Below are 18,830 nucleotides of genomic sequence, written 5' to 3' on the forward strand. Positions count from 1 at the left end.
CCACTCTGTCTCTAGTGAATCCTCTCACCATCCCCACACCACTGGCCTATACCCCAGTCCTGTATGCATAAAAAAATCTTTAAAAAAATAAAGAAGAGATAAATAAAAAAGTTAACTAATTCCACTAAAAATTTAATTGTAGTAATTTAGTCATTATTTTATAAATAAAAACATGATTTCACTTAAACGTTTTATTTAAAAGTCCCTAAAATTTCAGTATCTAGCAGCAATTTACAGAAAATCAGGATGAACGATAAAAATAAATGTAAAATGAATAAAAGTCAAACTTTCCCATAAGCCTCTGAAACTATTTTTGTGTGTGTGTGTGTGTCATGATCCACAGTTAGAGGTTTTTAACCATGACTCAGCACACACAAACATAGGTATACAAATAAAGCTACTCAAATTACTGGCCTTTCTACTACCAATATTTTTCTATTTCATTTTTTTCTGCCATCATCTCTTTTCCCTCTCCTAGCTTTTTTGAAAATGCTGGTCATGATCCAGTGAGCTAACCTGACTATGTAGTTAAGAATCACAACTCAGAAAAAAATCACCTCATGCCCGCCCCCTCCCCCAGGGCCTGTGCCTTGCACTGGGAAACACGGGCTGGACTTTGGCCTGCTAACGTGGAGATCACGGAGAGCAGGCCTCTGGCTGGGCTCCGCACAGGTCACCAGCTGCTGTTCACAGAGGCGTGGGCGAGGCCTGGGTCCCAGGGTCTCTGGAGGTGGGAGGTGAATCCCTGGCCCCAAACATCCCAGCGCCTACCTCAGTACTGAGTCTTGAAATAAAACGTGGGTTTCAAGTGGCACCAGCAGCGTCCCCCAGGCCTGAGACGTGGCTGGCCTGCCATCAACAGGCAGAACCGAAAGGGCTAGAGTGAATAATTTGGGACAATCCACAACGTCATTTCTCCAATAGCTGTGGGCACTTACGTCATTCCCGGAGTCCCGTCTTTCCATACATGAACAAGGACTCGACTTACCCTGTTTCATTTCGCATCCCCACTCCAGCCTTACTATGACTTCGAGCAACATACTTAGTTTCTCTTGGCCTCAGTTTCCCCATCTGGAAATATAGCCACTTCTCAAGGTGGCCCAGAGCTTATGAGCTAGGCCACAGGACCCAGGTGAACATTCTGGCATAAAATAGGAGCTCAAGAAACATCAAGAGGCTGTCACTGGTTTTATGATCGTGCCTCACTTGAAGAAGCGAGCCCTGGCCCTGCCGATCACTTCACATTTCAGTACAATTTACTTTGTTTTTAATATTTACTTATTTATATATGCAAGAACTTGGGCATAGGCCAGAGGTGCCCTGGGGGTGTGTGAAAGGATTCACCAGAACAGGCAGATGTACTGAAATACACTGCTGAGGGGAGCAGCAGGTGGGTCAGGAGAGGTCTGCTGAGCCACATGGGTCAGCTCCCTGACTGGGGATCGAACTCATGCTGCAGTGGCTGATGATAGCTTGATAGCACTGTCTTTAACTCGCTGCCACCAGGGAGTCTCCATCAGTGCAATTTCTTCAACAGAACATCAGATTCCTGCCTCTGCTCCCTCTCGGAGGGAGGGAGGTTGTGTCTTACACCCCAGAGCTCGGGAGCTAGCCTGCATGAATCACAGAGCACTTCCTAGCAGTTCCTAACGCTCCAAAGACAAGCACGGCAACACGTGCAGGGTATCCTGTCTTGTGGGGCCAGCTGGAGGACCTCTGCCCATACCCTCTCAGCCTCTCCCTTGGGTTAGAGTGGGGAGTCAGTAAGAGAGTCCAGTGGCTTTGTAGGGTGGCAAGGGGGCGGGTTGGCCCAAAGAAAGGGCCTCCTCACTCCCCAGGACAGGACAGGGCAGGGCTTGAGTCAAGGAAGAGGTGCTCTGAAGAGGGCAGGCATGCAAAGATGCCTAGCAGGTGTCACAGATTGAAAATCTGAGTTCCACAGAGAGATGGGGCTCCGAGTTCACCATCCCGCACTGGCACTTAAACTGGAGCCTCTTCCTCTCATCTCAGCACCAGCGTGCACCTTCCCTTCCTCCCTCCCTCTCTCCCAGGGCTCTGCAAGCTCCCTGACAGTGTGGCCTGGGCAGTCCCCCTCCTGATGAGGGTGGCACCAGAACCCTGGACATCAGCCTGGAGAGGAGCTGCACTATTACCACCCCCGACACCCCCAACAGAAGCACCAACCTGTGAGGGACCGAAATTCCCCAGGACAGTTCAACCCTCTGCAGACAGCCGTGAGTTCCCCCTTATGCTCATCTATTGGTCCTCCGTTTTATTTATTTCCCCACAAAAGAGCTCTCCCTATGTTGGAAGAGAGCTGTCATATTCATGACTTTCCCTGGAACTCTCTCTGGTTCCTGCATCCCCCCGACCCCCACCCCAAAGCGTACCTAGGACACACCCCTCTGAGCTGGTTCTAGTTTCTTTGGAGCCCTCTTCACAGAGGGCACCCAGAATTGTGGTGATGTCCCACCTGTGCAGAGAGAGCGTCCCCCCCCACCTTCCTTCCGGAGGCTGCGTTTACCCTCCGACTGTGACATCTCTGCCCAGTACAGGCAGCACGCGCTTGCAGTCAGGATGGGAGCTAAGGCCTTAGGCTGGCAGGACGCTCTAGGCAAGGTATTGGCATCCCCAGCAAGCAACCAGGGGACAAGGTCACAGCCAGCTGCTCCCCAGCCCACCCCGCCGCAACAGTAACAACAAGGTTCCCAGAAGCTGCAGCCACAGGTTCAAGAAGACTCAGGAGACAGGCAGTGAGAAAAGGAAAGTGTCGGTCAGCGTGGACTTCCATAAAAATATTTGTCTCAAGATAATAGTGGCCCCAAATGCCTTTTAAATTAAAAAGGAGAAAGAAAACAACATGCCTTTGTAGCAATGGTCTAAGCACAAAGGAGAAAAGCTCGAATGCTTGGGATGCCACCGCCCAGCAAGGGCCAGGGCCAATGTCCACTACTACCATCTTCAAACAGCTTCACCTTGCCTGGAGGGCTTTCTCCTCCGCTGTCTATTGTGATCTTGGTGTTTGAGGGGCTATTTTTATTTGTGTAAGCCTCCTCTAAATGTAGAGCAGGGTGCCAGGGCTCCGACGACCGCCTCCTGTCTGGTTTTAGACAGAGACACATGGGCACTACAAATAGCCTGGAAGCCCCTTCTGCTCGTGTAACCCGAGAGCAGGGCACATTCCCTGCAGGGCAAGCGGGAGCTGCGGACACGTGTCCAGCTCTGGCCTGCACTGCGCCCGGAGCAGAGGGTCAGCTCCCTGCCCTACAAGGGGCTGCCCCTTCTGCTGTCCAAGCCCTGAACACCTGTCCCACAAGGGGAGGTCGCTTTGCTGTCAACACCGCATCCCTCATGCAGATTAGCCACAGGGAATCTTTGGGACCATAAATTACTGAGGGGAGGGGCAGCACAAGCCACTCTGACTCCACAGGCTCCTGCGGCATCTTTGTGCCTTTAAGGCTCTTGCTCCTAGAAGGGTCTGAAAGTGTCCACCTCCTCATGTGAGGGGGACTGATGGCTGGGGGACCCAGTGCCCTCTTTTCCCTTCCAAAGAGTGCACCCCTGCTTCCCCCAGCCCCCACTGCCTGAGCACCCCCCCCCCAAAAAAAAAAAAAACTGCCATTCTTGGCTCGTCCTGCCACTTGCGTGGCTCTTGATGGCTTCCACAGCCCTGGTGTCTGCTGGCTTTTGCCAGCAAGCCTGAGGGAGGGTGGCGAAGACACTGGTCCCCAGAATCCACAAGCAGGTATCCCTGAGCTTTCTTCCCAGCTTTTCTGACCAGCCTAGTCTCCACGAAGCTGGATGCTCCAAGCTACTGTCTGCCCTTGAGGCCTCGGGCAGGCAGCTCAAACTCCCATTCCTCTCCCCCATCCACCTTCCCCTGCTCCAACAGGTTCCCCACACTGGACTGCTACTGGTACCCCCTCCCCACCCCTCAAGTCAGCAGAAAAGAGCAGAATTCATCTCAGGTGCCAGCAGACCGTCTGCCCCTCCCCAGCCAGGAGTAGGCACAGGCCACAGGGAAGCAGGGCCAAGATTTCTACCAGGCTGTTTGCTCTGGGGAGGAGGAAGAGCCTCCATCACTCCTTCACCACCCCGCCCCTAAGGCTGGGAATAGAAGAAACATCTGTTTGGAGTCTGAAGGCTACGTGAGCTCAAACCTTGTGCAGAAACACAGGCCATGAACTGCCCTGGCCCCGCTGCCAAGAAAGCTGTGTTCCCTTCAAGTGGGTGTGCGTGGCCACCACCCTGTGGCCCAGGGCCTCTCGCTCCTGGCCACAGCCCGGCCTGGCGCAGTGCTAAGGGTGATGGAGGCGGCCAGGGCATGAGCTGGCACGGTGTGGCCCACTGGACCTAATGGGGAGCTCTGCGGCCAAATGTGGCCTCAAAGGCTGGGATGGGTCTAGGGGCACCCTCGTCAGAGCCCCGGCACTGCAGACTCTGACAGTCTGGTTTTTGACAGTCTCCATATCTAGGCTTCAAGCAGCTGGACCTCCTCCTGGTGGGCGCCCCTCCCCAGCACCATGCCGTTACACTTGGCTCTGCTTCCCCATCGTCTGGATCCAGTTGCATAACACACTCCATCCAAAGCTGTTTCTGCAATTAGGATGACAGCTAATCCCAAGCAGCCAAGAAAGAGAAGGCTTTTAAAGTATACAAGGAGTTCTTATGACCCCAAAGGGGCCCGAGAGTCCGAGCACGTCATCCGAGACAACAGAATGGGGACAATATCGAGATTCCAGGAACTCAGGCCAGGGAGCTCAGAGCCAGGGTCTCTGTTCTGCCCCGTGGGCGAGGCAGCTGCTCTAGACATGGGTGGCTGCTCTAGACATGAGCGCGAGGCAGGACCACAATACCAAGTGTGGGGCTCGTAAACTGCTGACCCCCCCCTCTTCCCGCGCCAGGCTGGGCTGGGCACCAGGGGCTGCGAGGGGCTGGGCGGTGAGGTGGGAATGGAGTGAGGAAGCAGGCAGGGCCTGAGGGGAGCGCTCTTTCGACTCAGCAAGCACAGGAGAGCAGCGCCCCGAGCGAGCGGGGCAAGGAGACGAGACGCAGGCTAGGATCGCCTGTGGTCAGTCACGGCCCGACTGATCGCCGAGGCTGACGCCCCGGGCACGGAGCGGCCTGGGCAGGAGGGAACGGTCAGTGTTCCTGCAGGCCTCAGCTGTGAGAGGGCCTTCCTTTCCCCAGACCTTCCTCTCTGAAATTCCATGAAGCTCAGCATCCAGCTCAACACCCTCCTCAGCGCCTGGGCCTCTAGCTGGAGGCTGCAACGGACAAAAGCAATGGCCTCCACCTGCCTTCCCGCTGGGTTCAGCCCACAGGAAGCCCAGTGTGCAGGCAGGAGGAGGGTGAGGGCAGAGCATTTACTCCCCAGCTTGCTCCCAGCCAGGTCACCATGGCTGTTACGATCCACTGCCCCAAACTAGCTCTCTCAGCCAGGTCTCTCCATCCAGCCGCTCTCCAAAGTTCCAAAAATGTCAGGCGAGTCGCCTCCGGCTGCCACAGGACTCCTGGCCATTCCTCTTCCCACCTACACCTCTGTAAACAGCCCCTTTCTGAAATGCTCGGACTGACTCACCTTGAATGTGCCATCTGTCCCTTTCTGGACTCTTGACATGTCCCTACACTAGAAACTCCAGGATTTGCCCAATAACTGAACCCAAACTGGCTTCCCCCTTGCCTCCAATCCCAGAACCGCCCCTGCACGCAGCCTTCTCCCTGTGAGCAGACTCAGGAAAGTCGGTAACTTCCTATCAGCACTAACGTGCTATCTAGGAGGCAGAATGTACGTATTTTTTTTTTACGTCATCCAGGGAGGTTTTATTCAGTGTCCTGCTGATCGTCAGCTGTGGTCATTCACACACCCTGTCTGTGGCTGGTCACCAAGGTGACCACCAGAAGCGGGACACTCAGCAGAGGGCAGATACACCAGGAAGAGGCACCATCGACCACCAGTGACCCAGGCAAATCCCTCCTGGACAGACCTCCCTCTCCATCTGTACAAGAAGCAGATAGACTGATGACCTCATGGTCCCAAATTCTGCAGAGCACAGCCCCAGTCCCGTCTGCCCCCGGTTCCACGAGGACAGAGGTCAAGCCAGGGGGCAAGGCCAGTTGCTGGCAGCCGACGGGACCAGCATACTCACTCTGCCATGGTGAAGGCCAATTCGAAGTTCTTCTGTCGCTGCGTGGGGCTCAGGGTACTGTAGTCGAAGGCGTCGGGGAAGAAGGAGTGGACCAGGGCACAGAAGGCCATGCCATCACTCCAGCTGGAGGAGAAGTTCTGCAGGTCCACGTGCTGCAAGCAAGGGGAGATTCGAGGCAAGGGCAGTGTGGGGGCTGGGGGCTGCCGTGCCCCCGCCAATTCAGCTCCACGAGCAGATAACTCCGAGCCCAGCCCAAAGCCCACATCCACCCAGCTCAGCAACAGACTGCAGCTGCCAGGCCCCCAGTCAGCACACGAGGCCTGCTCGTGTACACATTGTACGTAAGCGGACGCTCAGGGAGCCCTGGAGACTCAATTTCTCTAGTTCTACCCATGCCCACCTCCAGGCTTGCCTTGGCCTGGAGACAGTGGAGAGGGCAGCAGTTGGTCAAGCTCCCGACAGGGGTCCGGGCCGGGCAGGCCCTGGCTCACCTGGTAGCCGAGGGTCTTGTTGCGGCACCACTCGAGCAGGATCTGCTTGATGCTGCTGGCGCTGGCCACGCCAAAGCTCTGTGACCGCTTCAGCTTCGCCCGGGCCTCGCCCTTCCCCCTGCGGGCAGAGGGCAGGCCTGCTGTGGGGGCTGGGGGCTGCCCCGCACTGCAGGTCCTCTGAGAGGCAGGGTGTCCCCAGCCACTCTCACAGCATCTGAGAGAGGCCCCCCACTCTGCTCGCCCTGGGGAGCTCCTCTGACAGCTCATGGCCTCCCCTGTCTCCCCTACTGGCCAGCTTCACAGCCTCCTGCTCCTGACGGCATCCGGCAGGACAAACCCCCTTGCCTCCTCCAGGTCCCCTGTGTAAGCCCTGCAGGAGGCTAGCTGTCCTGGCTCCTCTGGGTGGGTCCTAAGGATAAGACACGACTCTAAGTTTTCTGGGTCACTGGGGACATTTCCAGGGTCTCCTCCCCGGCCAGAGTCAGAGTCTGGGAGCAAGCAGGGCCTGGGGTCATCCTCGTCACCCCACAGGCACTGGCAGGAGGGGCGAGACGTGCAGAGGCAGACCCAGCACTGAGGGGGAGTGGGCTGGGGGCACTCCAGGTCCACTGAGTGGCCTCCCAGCTCCTGCCAGGAATCCCAACCCTTCCAGACTGCCCTTCCAGTCACACCGGGAAAGCCAAGGCGCTGTAATCCAGAACCAGGGTGCGGCAGCGCTGGGCCTCTCTGGGAATCGAGAGGCAAGGGGTCCTGAGCGGGCCTCGCCTGGCCCCTTGCCCTGCCCCCCAGCCGACCCTGCAGCCCAGCTCTGACCTTGTGGGGTCGTATGCTGGGGAAGGGCCCTGAGAGACAAGATGGGGTCAGCTCTGCCACCCCCGCCTGCCCAGGTCAGGGTCTAGGCCTATTCTGGGGAGTGAGCAACCGTACCTGCCAGCGGTATCCTGCTCCCACTTCTCAAACAACGCCTTCCGGGCCTGAGCCCCAGAGGTGCGAGGCAGGGTCTGAGACCTCACCAGCTCCCTGCGACGCTCCCCCGGGCGATGGGTCTGAGTCAGGGCTGGCGGCTGTGGTGATGGGGGCGACTGGGGTGGCGTCACCATAGGTGGGCTGAGGGCAGAACCACAGAGTCAGAAACACAGATTCAGCCATCTCAGGCCCACAAAGGCCCCAGAAACCCCTCCCCACAGAGTGCAGAAACCAGGCAGACAGAAATGAAGGGCCATTTGCTCCAGACCCTAACCGGTTGGGCAGGTTTTCTGAACCAATCTGAGGTCTGAAGCAGGCCTGGCCAACAGACCCAACCTGGGGAGGGAGAGCAGCCCCCCCCTCCAAACCCGCCCCGGCAGGTGTCATTGCTGCCATGGCCTTCTCCTGGGCAGGGGGATGCCTAGAAGCAGCCCACCAGACCAGGCCCTCCTCTGCCACCACAAGAGATGGCCCCTTTGGCTCCCCCCTGAAAAAGTTTGCCAAAAAGTCACAATTCTTTCATTATTAAAAAAAAAAAAGAAAGAGCCAAAACCCACTCACCCTCCCCACCCCCCCACCCCCGAGACAGCAACAATCACAGGCCAGGAGGTGGCCTCGACCACAGGGAAGATCATGAACACTGGCCCAGCCTACAGCCTCTCCAGGCAAGGCCTCACTCCACAGGCAGGAAAACGCCCCGTTCTGAAGGCCTCCAGCAGCCAGGATGGATAAAGCGGAAACCAGGAAACTCTCCTACCCTTCTTCCCATAGCAACTGAGTCACCTCTTCCCTCCCCGACAAAATCTTTTGCTCATAGAGAAATACAGCCTACAGTCACATTTTACCAAGATGAACCTCCCACCAAGACCCACTGTCTCAGTTCCCCTGCTCAAGTCCCAACCAGCAACTCTGCTGCACTATTCTTTCGCACCCCCGAACAAGGAGGGTGCCTCCCACTGGGCTCAGCACAGGGAGCTCCCTGCAGGGGACCTGGGCAGCCTGGGTCCAAGAGAAGCATTCCCACTGGGGACACAGCCCTGGCTCACCTGTCATTGGCCCTGCCTGCCATCACTGCTCCGTAGCCAGAGCTCGAGAAGTTCCTTGGGAGAGACACGTTTTTCTCTGCTGGACAAAGGAAAAGAGAAATAATAAAGCCTGGGCCTGGTGAGAACCAGACTCTGCCCACCTCCCCACCTCCCTGCCTCTGACAAGGCCTGCCCTGTTTACACAGCATCACTCAGAGCAGCAGGGTCCCTGGCTGAGCTCAGCCAATAGTTGGGAAGGAGAGAAAATAGGAACACAAAAGTTTCCTGCAGGGTGCAGGTCACCTATGATGTGTATCCAGGGAACAAACGCTTTATGCCCGAAACTCTATTTTGGAAACCCATTGAGGCCCATCCCAGGACATACCATGAGGCCTGACCACAGGCCCAGAGACAGCCCTGGAGGGACCTGGCGAGAGGGCCCATACAGGGCAGGAGACTACTTCTAACCACAGCCTTGGCCTATAGTAGACCCCTGGCTGTCTCCATGGGCCCCATTTGACGGTGCAGATGGACTAGGGATTGGGGTGCAGGGCAGACATTGGTAGGGCTGGGGCTTGGGTCCAGGTTATCTGAGACTCTTGCCAATCCCCTCAGCCCTCCCACCTCCGGGTAGGGTCTGCTCGCCTCCCCCCCCCCCAACCATGCTTTCCTGTTCTTACCACTGGGACTAGGAGTCCAGGGTATGGTGGCCTCACTGGGGCTGGGGCTGAGGAAGGTAGCAGACGTGGGTGATAGAACTGCAGCTGATGTCTCCCCAGAGAATTTCTCAGACACTCGTGTGATGGCCGTGACCGGCTGGTGCGGCAGCCGCAAGGAGAGGCTCGCGGGGCGAGGCTTGGGGGTGTCTGGTGCTGAGGTTTGGGTGACCTCGGGGAGCCCATCATCTGGACCTGGAACATATGACCAGTGAGGACAGGGAGTGGAGTCAGCCATGCCTCCACAGGAGACTCAGTGTCCCAGGTGGTCTCTGGCTCCCTGAGCCCTCTGCACCCCCTTCCAGGCCTCACTGACACCATCCCCCCCACCCCCCGCCCGGGAGCTCTCACTGCCCAAACTAGACTAGAGTTGACATCTGCTCTAACTTCCCCTCCCAGCCAGCTCAATAAATACTAGTCGGCTTATCAGTCCACTCTCAGCTTGGTTCAGGGCGCAGACAGCTCCCAGGCCTGCCTGCATTCCTCCAAGAAGGGCGAAGCCCACCGTCTTCAGGTAGCTCCCATTGGCCTGTGTTGAGAAAGTTCTACTTCATGCTGAATGAGGCTGCCCTCTTGGCTACCTCTCTACTAGTTGGGGTTCGGGTCCGAGTCCCCCCTCCTGGTCTAAGGATGGCCCGGCAGAGATGCTCTGACCCCCACCTCTACCCATCCATCCCTCCTCCGCTGTCTGCCCCTACCTGCCCCAGGCTGGTGCCCGTTCTCAACGATGCCCAAGCTGGAGTTCCTTCTCGCCTCCGGCTCGCTGGCTTCATCGTGATGATCCACGCTCTGCAGAGACACCAACCCACACAGCCCAGTCAGCTGGGGCGGCAGCCATCCACAAAACTCCTCCCCAGCACCCCTCTGAGAAATCACTCTCACGCTTGAGAAAGACAGCTGGGCCCAGCCCCAGATTCTGAGCCTCCAGGACCTGGAGGCCGATGTCTCTACTGGGCTCATCCCACCACCCAAAAACACCAGGAAAAAAGGTCAGATGTAGGGTTCTGAGGAATACACAAGGGGATGCCACCCCTCCCCGCAAACCTGATCAGGTGGCCCAGGTGGGAAGGGCGTGCCTGGCCTACTCATCCCAGCTGGGCACGCCAGCATGGTGCCTGCATGGACACAGCCCAAACCCAGACCCGGCTGGGCTCTGGTGCCCCCAGGCTGAGGCCTTTTCACTGGATGCAGGTTACAGAATTTGTCCAGCTATCCAGCGTGCAATGGCCTGAACAGTGCCATGGCCCCTCCGTGCCCTCCTAACCGCTGCAGGTGGGGGGAGGGGCAGAGAGAGCCAAGAGAAAGTGACAGCAGCGAGGCCTGGCTTCCTGGATGCGCCACCCGCCGGTGAGTCACTGCATCAGGTCATGCTCCCTCCACACCTTGGTTTCCCTGTTTGAGAAGCAGAAGCAGGCGACCCAAGTGCCAGAGGCAAATCTACCTCCGTGCTCCATCCTCCCAGATGAAGGGCTACCAGCCCCATTTCACAGATGGGACCCAGGGCCCAGAGAGGGCATGTGTGCGGCCCAAGGTTCCACAGCGAGACAGTGAGGTGGGTAAGAAGGCCCCGGCTGCAGGGCTGGCGAGGTCCACCGTGCAACGGGGGACAGAGGCAGATCCCACCATCGTGGCTTGAGCGGTTAGCTGGACTTCTCCTAGACAACTCAGGCTGCTGCCTTGTCCACAGGTTCCCAGAAGATAAAAATCCACTCCTGGCCCTAGACAGCTCGGCTTCTCTTGTGACCAGTGTAAGAGGGGTCCCCCTGCCATAGGGGGTCAGTCTGTGGGGGACCTGGGACCCTGGGCAGACCGGACAGTGCTCAGCCAGCCTGAGGAGCATGCCAAAGACAGACATCCACTGGGGCAGGGAGGGCTGCCCAGAGGCAGAAGTAACAGAGCCAAGGCCAGGTGGACGAGGGTGAGAGGTCACTCCCAGAAGAGCAACCAGGAGGCAAAAGTGGACAGACACAAAGGCGCACAGAGGCTGGGCCATGGTGGCCAGGGCCGGAGAAGCACCATACAGCCCAACGTGCCAGTCCCAAGAACTTGGACAAGTCCAAGTTGACCTTGGACAAGGAGCTGGAGGTGGTCAGTTTCGTGTCTTAGAATATAGAAGCCAGGGAAAGAGGGACACGGAAGGGGGAAATCAAGTGGCAGTTGCCCCATTGATCCTGGTGGGGACATGAAGAGGAGAGAAGGGTCAGTGGGAAGACAAAGGCAAGAAGAACTCAGAACTTGGGGTGAGTGGATGGATGAGGAAGGAGGGGGTCTACCAGGCCTCTTCCCCTAGCCTCATGACTCACAAGGGGGCGCTGGTGGGAACAAGGACCTCGGTTGGGGGCGTGATGAGGGGAAGGTACACCCGCAGCACTGGGGAGTTGGGCAGGAGGATGCTGGATACTTAAGTCTGAAGTCTAAAAGGATGGCGAAGCAATGAGAAGCAGCAGGCGTCTCGCCTCCAGGAAACAGCAGAGGAAGAGCTAGCCTGGGGCAGCCGAGGGTGGCAGGAGACGCCATGTTTGAGGAGCAGAATGAGAGGGAACACCCAGAGAAGCTGAGAAAAAGGCAGAAGATGCTGAGGAAGTAGGGAGGGGAGTGCATGGAGAAGGCAGGCTGCCAGCAGCCCCAAGGTGGCCTCAGAGGCAACAGAGGTCAAGATGGGATCTCAAATGCATCCATTGGGCTGAGCAAAAAAAAGGTCACTGGTGCTGATTCAGGAACTGGGGCTCCTCATCAGAGATGGAGCTGGGGGCCAGATACAGCCTAGGGGGAGGGGAAGCAAGAGAAACAGAGACCACACAGTAACTTTAGCTATAAGGGAGAGAGAGATGCACTGGGGTTTGAGGGCTTTTTCCAATGAATGAAGGACGAGGTTTATGGCTTTGAGAAAGGTGAGAGGCCCCTGGCTCAGGGGGGTCCCTGGCGAAGTGAGGGAGCATAGGTCTCCGGGCCTGGGAAGAGCCTCCCCTGGGAAAGGAGTTGACCCCTCAACTTCTGATTCGAGGATGGAGGCAGACATGTAACACCAGCAACAATAGAGTGTGGGGTGTCTCCTGGCACCAGGGGAGGAAAGAGCACCCCTAGCCACGCTTTGGCTACCCTGAAGCCATCTGAGCAGGAGGAGGGGAAACGCAAGTCCATCCTAAACCTCAGCTCCCACCAGCCCAAGGCTTACTCTGCTCTGGGGTCTCCATGTCCTTCACCCTGCCCCCAACACCCCAGTCCAACAGGTTCCACTAGTCCAGGCAGGGACCTGAAGGGACAGCTGATAGCAAACCATTTTCCCAGGAATGTGGGTCTCTACAGGGGGCCCCACAGATGCCTGTTTCTGCATGTTGCAAGCCCCCCCACTCCCCCTTGATGCCCTGGGGGACCCGAGGACACAGTCAGACAGGAAGTAGGTTCTGGACCAGCCGGATTCCGGCCAATTCGAGGAAGGGAAGAGAACGGGGCTAACTCAACTCACGCGGGGAGGCAGGACTGTACCTGGGGTCTGGGACTGAGCTGACTCCCAGGTTCCTCCTCAAGCCAGGGGACTCTTCCAAGAGGCCCCTTCCCCAAGCTCACACTCTAACTAAAGGCAATAGCAGGTTTAGGTCTCGGGTCCCCAACCCCACATCTGTACACAGGGCCTGTGCAGAAAGCGCTTTGGCCTTCCTGGGGACAGAGAGGACACCTCGGGACGAACTTGTCTCCTAGGAGGAGGAAGGGGGATGAGCCCAGTAAGGATGCCAACGGGCCCTTCACAGCAGCCAGAGCCTTTGAGCCCCGGAGCCCGCTGGCTGAGCAAGCAGCTCTCCTGTCCCGCCAGCCAGCAGCAGCCCTGGGCAGCACTCTCCCTGCTGCTCTCCTTTAGGGGCAGCCTGCTTTGGCCCCAGAGAAGGGCCCTCTGGGACAGAAGTCACTGGAGAGCCCTGGGAGCTGAAACTGGTCCTGCTGAATTAACTCTAGCATGGTCTCCTGTCTTTGTTTGATAAAGGAGGGTGTCCCCCCTCAGAGAACACAGTCCTGAGAAAGTTGGGGGCAAGGCAGGGATGAGGGGAGTCTGATTTCAGGGACCTCAGACTGGGGAAGTTTTTGAGCACCGGTTAAGGAGAGGAATAACATTCCAGGGGCTCTCAGTGCTACCTCATGAGCAGGCTCGTGAGGACTTGGGCACTCACGCCTGTGCCCAGCACAGCCAAGTGTGGCCAGGACCCTCCCTCCTGAGAGGGAGGGTCCTGGGCCTCACTCACACCAAGGTTTAAGGACTCAATTCAAGCTTTCCCTAAAGCATTTAACTCCCTTATCGCACAGAGTCTGGGAAAGGCAGGCAGATAAGGCGGGTCTGGTTTCTTTCACGGCCAGGCCTGGACATGGCGATCCTCTGGTAGTCATTCCTGAGGGACTTCACTGCCTCAGTCATGGGGTCCTGGTGGCTCAGCCCAGGACTCATTCAGGGGATACTCTGGACACTTTTATGAGCTGTTGTCCCACTTTTGAGGGTTGATGTCACTGTTAACAGCTCCCAGCCCACTCAGCTCAAGGACCAAACAGGATCAATCCCCCTTGAATTAGGTCCAGAGGAAGAGAGGTCCAGCTGGAGGAGAGGCCTCCAAAACTTCACAGCAGATGTGCCCAAAGCAGGTCCTGTCTGTTCCAAGGAATCACATCTCCTCCAAGGAGTCCTCCCTGATTACGCCTACACCACCTCCTTCCCTCTCCTGCCTCCCAGAGCCTCCCTGGCCACTCGCTACCTAGCAAGGTCAAGGATTGTGTAGTTGGAAGAGGATTATTTGATCAACTGTTTGTTTATTTTTTAAAAATGTATTTATTTATGCATGCAGAACTGGGATATGGGCCAGAGGTTAAGGGGTGGTAAGAGCATTCACCAGAGACAGAGTGGGGAGCAGAACAGGCAGATCAACGAAGTACACTGCTGAGGGGAGCAGCGGGCGGGTCAGGAGAGGTCTGCAGCGTCCTGTGGGTCACCTCCCTAGCCTGGGATTGAACTCATAAAATGGGTGCAGCTAGCTTTGTAGTGCTGAGCTTTAACCCATTGTGCCACCAGGGAGGGCCCTGATTAACCGTTTTTGCATTGAATTCTGAGAATATTTACATGCTGAGTATGACCACCTCCCCAGCAGTCAGTCCCCAGCTTGAAATAGCAGGAAACAAATGAGTCGCTAATGGTGACAGAGGAGTATGACAAGCCTCCACAACGCCTGACCACAGTCACCACTGGCTCCTGTGCACAGGTGAGGCCCTGACACCCAGAACCCCATGCGACCCAGACCCCAGAGTTTGAAAGGCCAGCGGACTGGCAGCACCCAGCTATAAGTGACCACTCTGCTCGGGAGCCCTGACTCCCATTCATAACCAAGTGCCCAATCACAAGCTGCCAGTCACAGCACCTGGACAGAAGCCCCTCAATGCCAGGAAGCCAGCTGGGAGCCCGTGTCAGCAGACTGGGAGGTAGGCTGCAAGAGAAGTGAGACCAGTGCTGGGGGACGTGGGGGCGGGAGGAGCTGCCTCGCCCCAGAGAGCCAGAGCTCAGGGTTGAGGGAGCCTCGGACGCCCTCCACCCACGGGCTGAGCTCTACTCGTGGTCCCCGCTCTCTGCCGCCTTGCTGAGATTCACATACTACTCCCCATCCTCATCCCTTGCCTCCAGCACATCCCCCAACGGGCTGCAGCATCCCTGCTGACCTGCAGCCAGCACTGTCTTCTGAAAGGAACCCCCATTTTGAGAGCGGGCTCTCCAGGGCCTCCTAGCTCCCTGGCCGTTACCCACCGTGGCAGGGGGCGGGGGGGGGGCTCCAGCTTCACCCTCTACTCTGCACAACTGCCCTGAAGACCTCACCCACGCTGGGGCTTTAACCAGCAGCCTGCCCTGATTTCTGCCCTCACCCTAGCCTCGATCACTGTCAGTGCGCCAGATCCAGACTCCACCTGCTCTGAGCCAGCTTCCCCGGATGTCCACAAGCCCTCACGCTCAGCGTGACCCACATGGAACCTGCATCTCCACCAGGCTGGAACCTGCAGTCCCCGGCCAGGCTCCTGTCTGTGCCTCACTTCCCAAGACGCTCGCCCACCCCTTTCCCTGAGAGACTGCTCTCCAAACAGCACCGGCTCAGACACCCCTCTCCCTTGGACCATCCATTAAGTTATCTCCAGTGCCTCTCCAACTCACCACCCTTGAGGAAGCCTGCTGGAGACAAGAGGTTCTGTCCCTCCCCTGCCCAGCTCACCACCCCCACAACTAAACGGTCTAGCGCACCCCTGGTGAAGAAAGACCAAGTCCCACTGGCACAAGGACTGGAGAGTCCTCATGTACATCTGCAGCCTGAAGCATCTGTATGTGCGCTCAGACACCTGTATGACTGAGGTGTTATCTCTCAAAACTTGGGCAGCTGCTTCTGTGAGCAGACAAGTAGCAAATGTATGTTAAAATAAGACCTCAGCAGGGCCCTCCCTGGTGGCGCAGCCGGTTAAAGGACAGCACTGAGAAGCTAAAGCCACTTCAGCATGAGTTCCATCCCGGTCTGGGGGGAGGGGGGGCTGACCACATGGCGTGGCAGACCTCTCCTGACCTGCCCGCTGCTTCCCTCAGAAGTGTACTTCATTGATCTTCCTTTTCTGCTCCCCACTCTGTTTCTGGTGAGTCCTCTTACCTCCCCGGCACCTCTGGCCTGTACCCCAGGTCTGTATGCATAAGTAAAAAAAATCTAAAAAAAATAATAATAATAATAAGACCTCAGCAAGGGATTAAGTCTCAGCACTATCAAGCTATTTTCATCACTATGAATATATCTAGTGAAGTTTGATCCCTGGCCAGGGGGTGGCCCACATGGCACAGCAGACTTCTCCTATCTCCCCGCTGCCCCCCCTCAACAGTGTGTTTCAGTAGATCTGCCTGTTCTGCTCCCCACTGTGTCTCTGGTCTCTGGTGAATCCTCTCACCCAGCCCACCCCCCATCTCTGGCCTCCACCCCAGCTCTTGTATGCATAAATAAATACAATAAATCTATTTACAAAATAAATAAAAACAAAACCTCAAGAACCACCCATAAAAGTTCATTAGATGGGGTGAGCTTGCAGTGGTGACTTTATACCCTAGACATGCATTATGTCAGGCCCCTACGTCAGAATTAAATGCATCCTCGTTTGCAAACACTTTACACAGCACTGGGACAGCCAGGCCTCTGCCACCAGCACGTGCTTAAGAACTTCTAGCCCCTGAGACAAAGACCAACCACTTTGCCCAGCATCCAGGAGCCTTCACGCTGACCCCTCTTGCTCATGCTCACCAGCCTCCATCTGGGCAGTGAGTCCTTTTAGCTTCCCCAAATTGCTCACACAGCCGTTCACCCCACCCCCATCTGCACCAGCAGCAGCAGCCCAGGGACTCTGGGGCAAAGGCCTCCTGGGATACCCACTGCCTGCTCGCTGCCCAGAGCTTGCTGCTGCTCCCCCTGGGCCAACTCCCTCCCCTCCTGGGCCCTCCAGGGAGAGGCCAGGGCTAGTTGGGTCACACACTCTGCTCCTCCAGGCTCCCTGAGGTGCAGCCCCCACCCCCAAGGAAATCTGAATGTGATCAACTGAACCCAGGAGGGGCAGCAGATGCAGAAGACTCGGACTCAGCCCCCAGAAACTCACCCAAAGCACGTGCCTGCGCAGGTGGAAAATCCCACCTAAGGGCCACTGCACACACCATGGAAACACTGGAACTCCCGCTCCGGGAGGCCCGGAGTCCAGGAGAGTGATTAGCCCACACCGGCCTGTGCCCCACCCCACCCCCATGAGGTGTGGGCCTCTGGCCAGTCACTGACCCCAGTAATCTGAGGCTGCTCAAGTCTGGTTTCCCCTCTCCCCCTTCACCTCACCTTAAGGGATTTACCCGTGCAAGTTCCAAATGCGGCTGCCAGGCTGCACCCCTGAGTGCCTCCTCCCCACTCCCATCCACAGGGGCGGGGTTAATCAATAACTGGGGGCAGTCAGGCCTCATTGAAGTCGTAATGCCGAGCTTGTGAATGGGGGTGTGTGTGAGAAGAGTGGGGAAAGGGGGGTGGGGAGGGGGTCTGCAGACCAGCGCCAACATGCTGGCAAGGCCCTACGGTCGGTCGAACCCTCAAGAGGCGTACCCCAGCTCTCAAGTTCTTATGGGACCGAGAGGAGACAGACAGAACTCGGAAGAGAAAAGAGGGGGCCCAAGTCAGGTGCCGCGGGCAGGCTGGGACAATCTCCAATGCTCTCCAACTCTAGAGAGGTGCTTCCCAGCCCCAGGACCGCGCTCTAGGTGAGAGTGGAGGTACAGCCCGCAGCCGAGGAGAGGCGCGCGAGTGCAGAGTCCCGACTTCGGGCGGCAGCAGAGTACTGAGCCCCACTCCTCTGGCGCAAGCGCACTAGCACCCACGCCTGGGCACCGCGCGCCCCCGGGCTCACCTGGCTGCGGCCGGACAGCGAGAAGGTGGCGTGGCTGGAGAAGCGTGCGGTGCCCAGACGGGGCGCCCGGTCCGGGACGCCGGAGGCGGGCGGAGGGCTGGGCGTGCCAGGCGTGCCGCCCGCGGGGGACAGCCCGGTTGCCAAGCCCAGTGCCTCCACCTGGCGCGTCAGGCGCTCGAGCTGCGCTTGCAGCCGCTGGTTGTCACGCTGCAACTCGGTCACCGTGCGCGCCAAGGGGCCTGCCAGGCGCAATGCCTCGGCCACGCGCCGCTCAACGCCGCGCTGCAGCCCCTGCATGTCTTCGTGCAGCGCGCGCACAGCACCTTCCAGCGCCGCCTCGTAGCGGCCCAGCGCCTCCCGCACCGTGCGCGCCTCCTCGGCGTCGGGGCTCGGTTCCATGGCCGAGCAGGGCGCACAGGTCTGAGAGCGGGCCTAGCAAGCGAAAGAGGCCGAGCTCTGCTGCTCCCCGCTGCGACTGGCCGCCCCAGGCTGGGTTCGCCCGAGGGGCGGCGGGAGGAGCGGGCGGAGGGCGGGGCTGGCCCCCGCGAGCCGCAGGACTGGGCGCCTCGCGGGGGCGTGGTCTGGGGGCGGGGCCGGGGCTGAATCTCGGACACCCCCGCCTCCCGAGACCCGCGAGAGGGTGCAGAATGCGGGTGCAGGATGCTGCCTTCGAGGCACCAGGAGAAAAGTTTGCTCAGACTCTTCTCTCTGGGATACGGAGCCAGGAAAAGTACCGAGCGGAGCGGGCTCCCCTGGATGCAGGGGGGGGCTGCGTTCGGCTGGGGGAGGGGCCAGAAGAAGGCCTCGCCCCTCAGTGGACTCTTAGAGACCATGGACACTGGTTTTGTTTTCCCTCAGGGCTCCGGACCTGGATTCCCCTGGGGACAGAGACTTCCCCACTGCGCACCCTGTGTCCCTCACTATCCTTTCCACAGCATGTACCAATATCTCCAAAGGCGCACCTGTGGGATCTGTGCCTGGAATTTCTTGCACCTGTTATAAGAGCTAAGCACGAAGGAGACAGATGGGGAAGTCCCATCCTGTCACTGAGTCTTTGCT

The 18,830-nt window shown here is 57.9% G+C and overlaps 1 protein-coding gene across 2 annotated transcripts in view; it reads right to left on the bottom strand.

Annotated features, from left to right (window-relative positions):
* Window positions 1–18,248, bottom strand: part of SMTNL2 (smoothelin-like 2) — a 20,062-nt gene extending 1,814 nt beyond the window's left edge. Inside the window, exons 1-7 of one of the 2 annotated variants that reach the window (XM_004684752.2) lie at window positions 17,772–18,248; window positions 10,046–10,136; window positions 9,312–9,542; window positions 8,653–8,728; window positions 7,568–7,747; window positions 6,641–6,758; window positions 6,150–6,301 (exon numbers count right to left, since the gene is read on the bottom strand). In XM_004684752.2, coding sequence (XP_004684809.1) covers window positions 6,150–6,301; window positions 6,641–6,758; window positions 7,568–7,747; window positions 8,653–8,728; window positions 9,312–9,542; window positions 10,046–10,136; window positions 17,772–18,170 — 1,247 coding nt within the window. In that variant the 5' untranslated portion in view covers window positions 18,171–18,248. Of the gene's footprint in view, window positions 1–6,149; window positions 6,302–6,640; window positions 6,759–7,567; window positions 7,748–8,652; window positions 8,732–9,311; window positions 9,543–10,045; window positions 10,137–17,771 lie in introns of both variants that reach the window. The other variant, XM_012726631.1, reaches the window with a different exon arrangement.
* Between the last annotated feature and the right edge of the window lie 582 nt (window positions 18,249–18,830).

This window comes from Condylura cristata, unplaced genomic scaffold (assembly GCF_000260355.1).
Source record: "Condylura cristata isolate star-nosed mole 26May11 unplaced genomic scaffold, ConCri1.0 scaffold00017, whole genome shotgun sequence".
Lineage (NCBI taxonomy): Eukaryota > Metazoa > Chordata > Mammalia > Eulipotyphla > Talpidae > Condylura > Condylura cristata.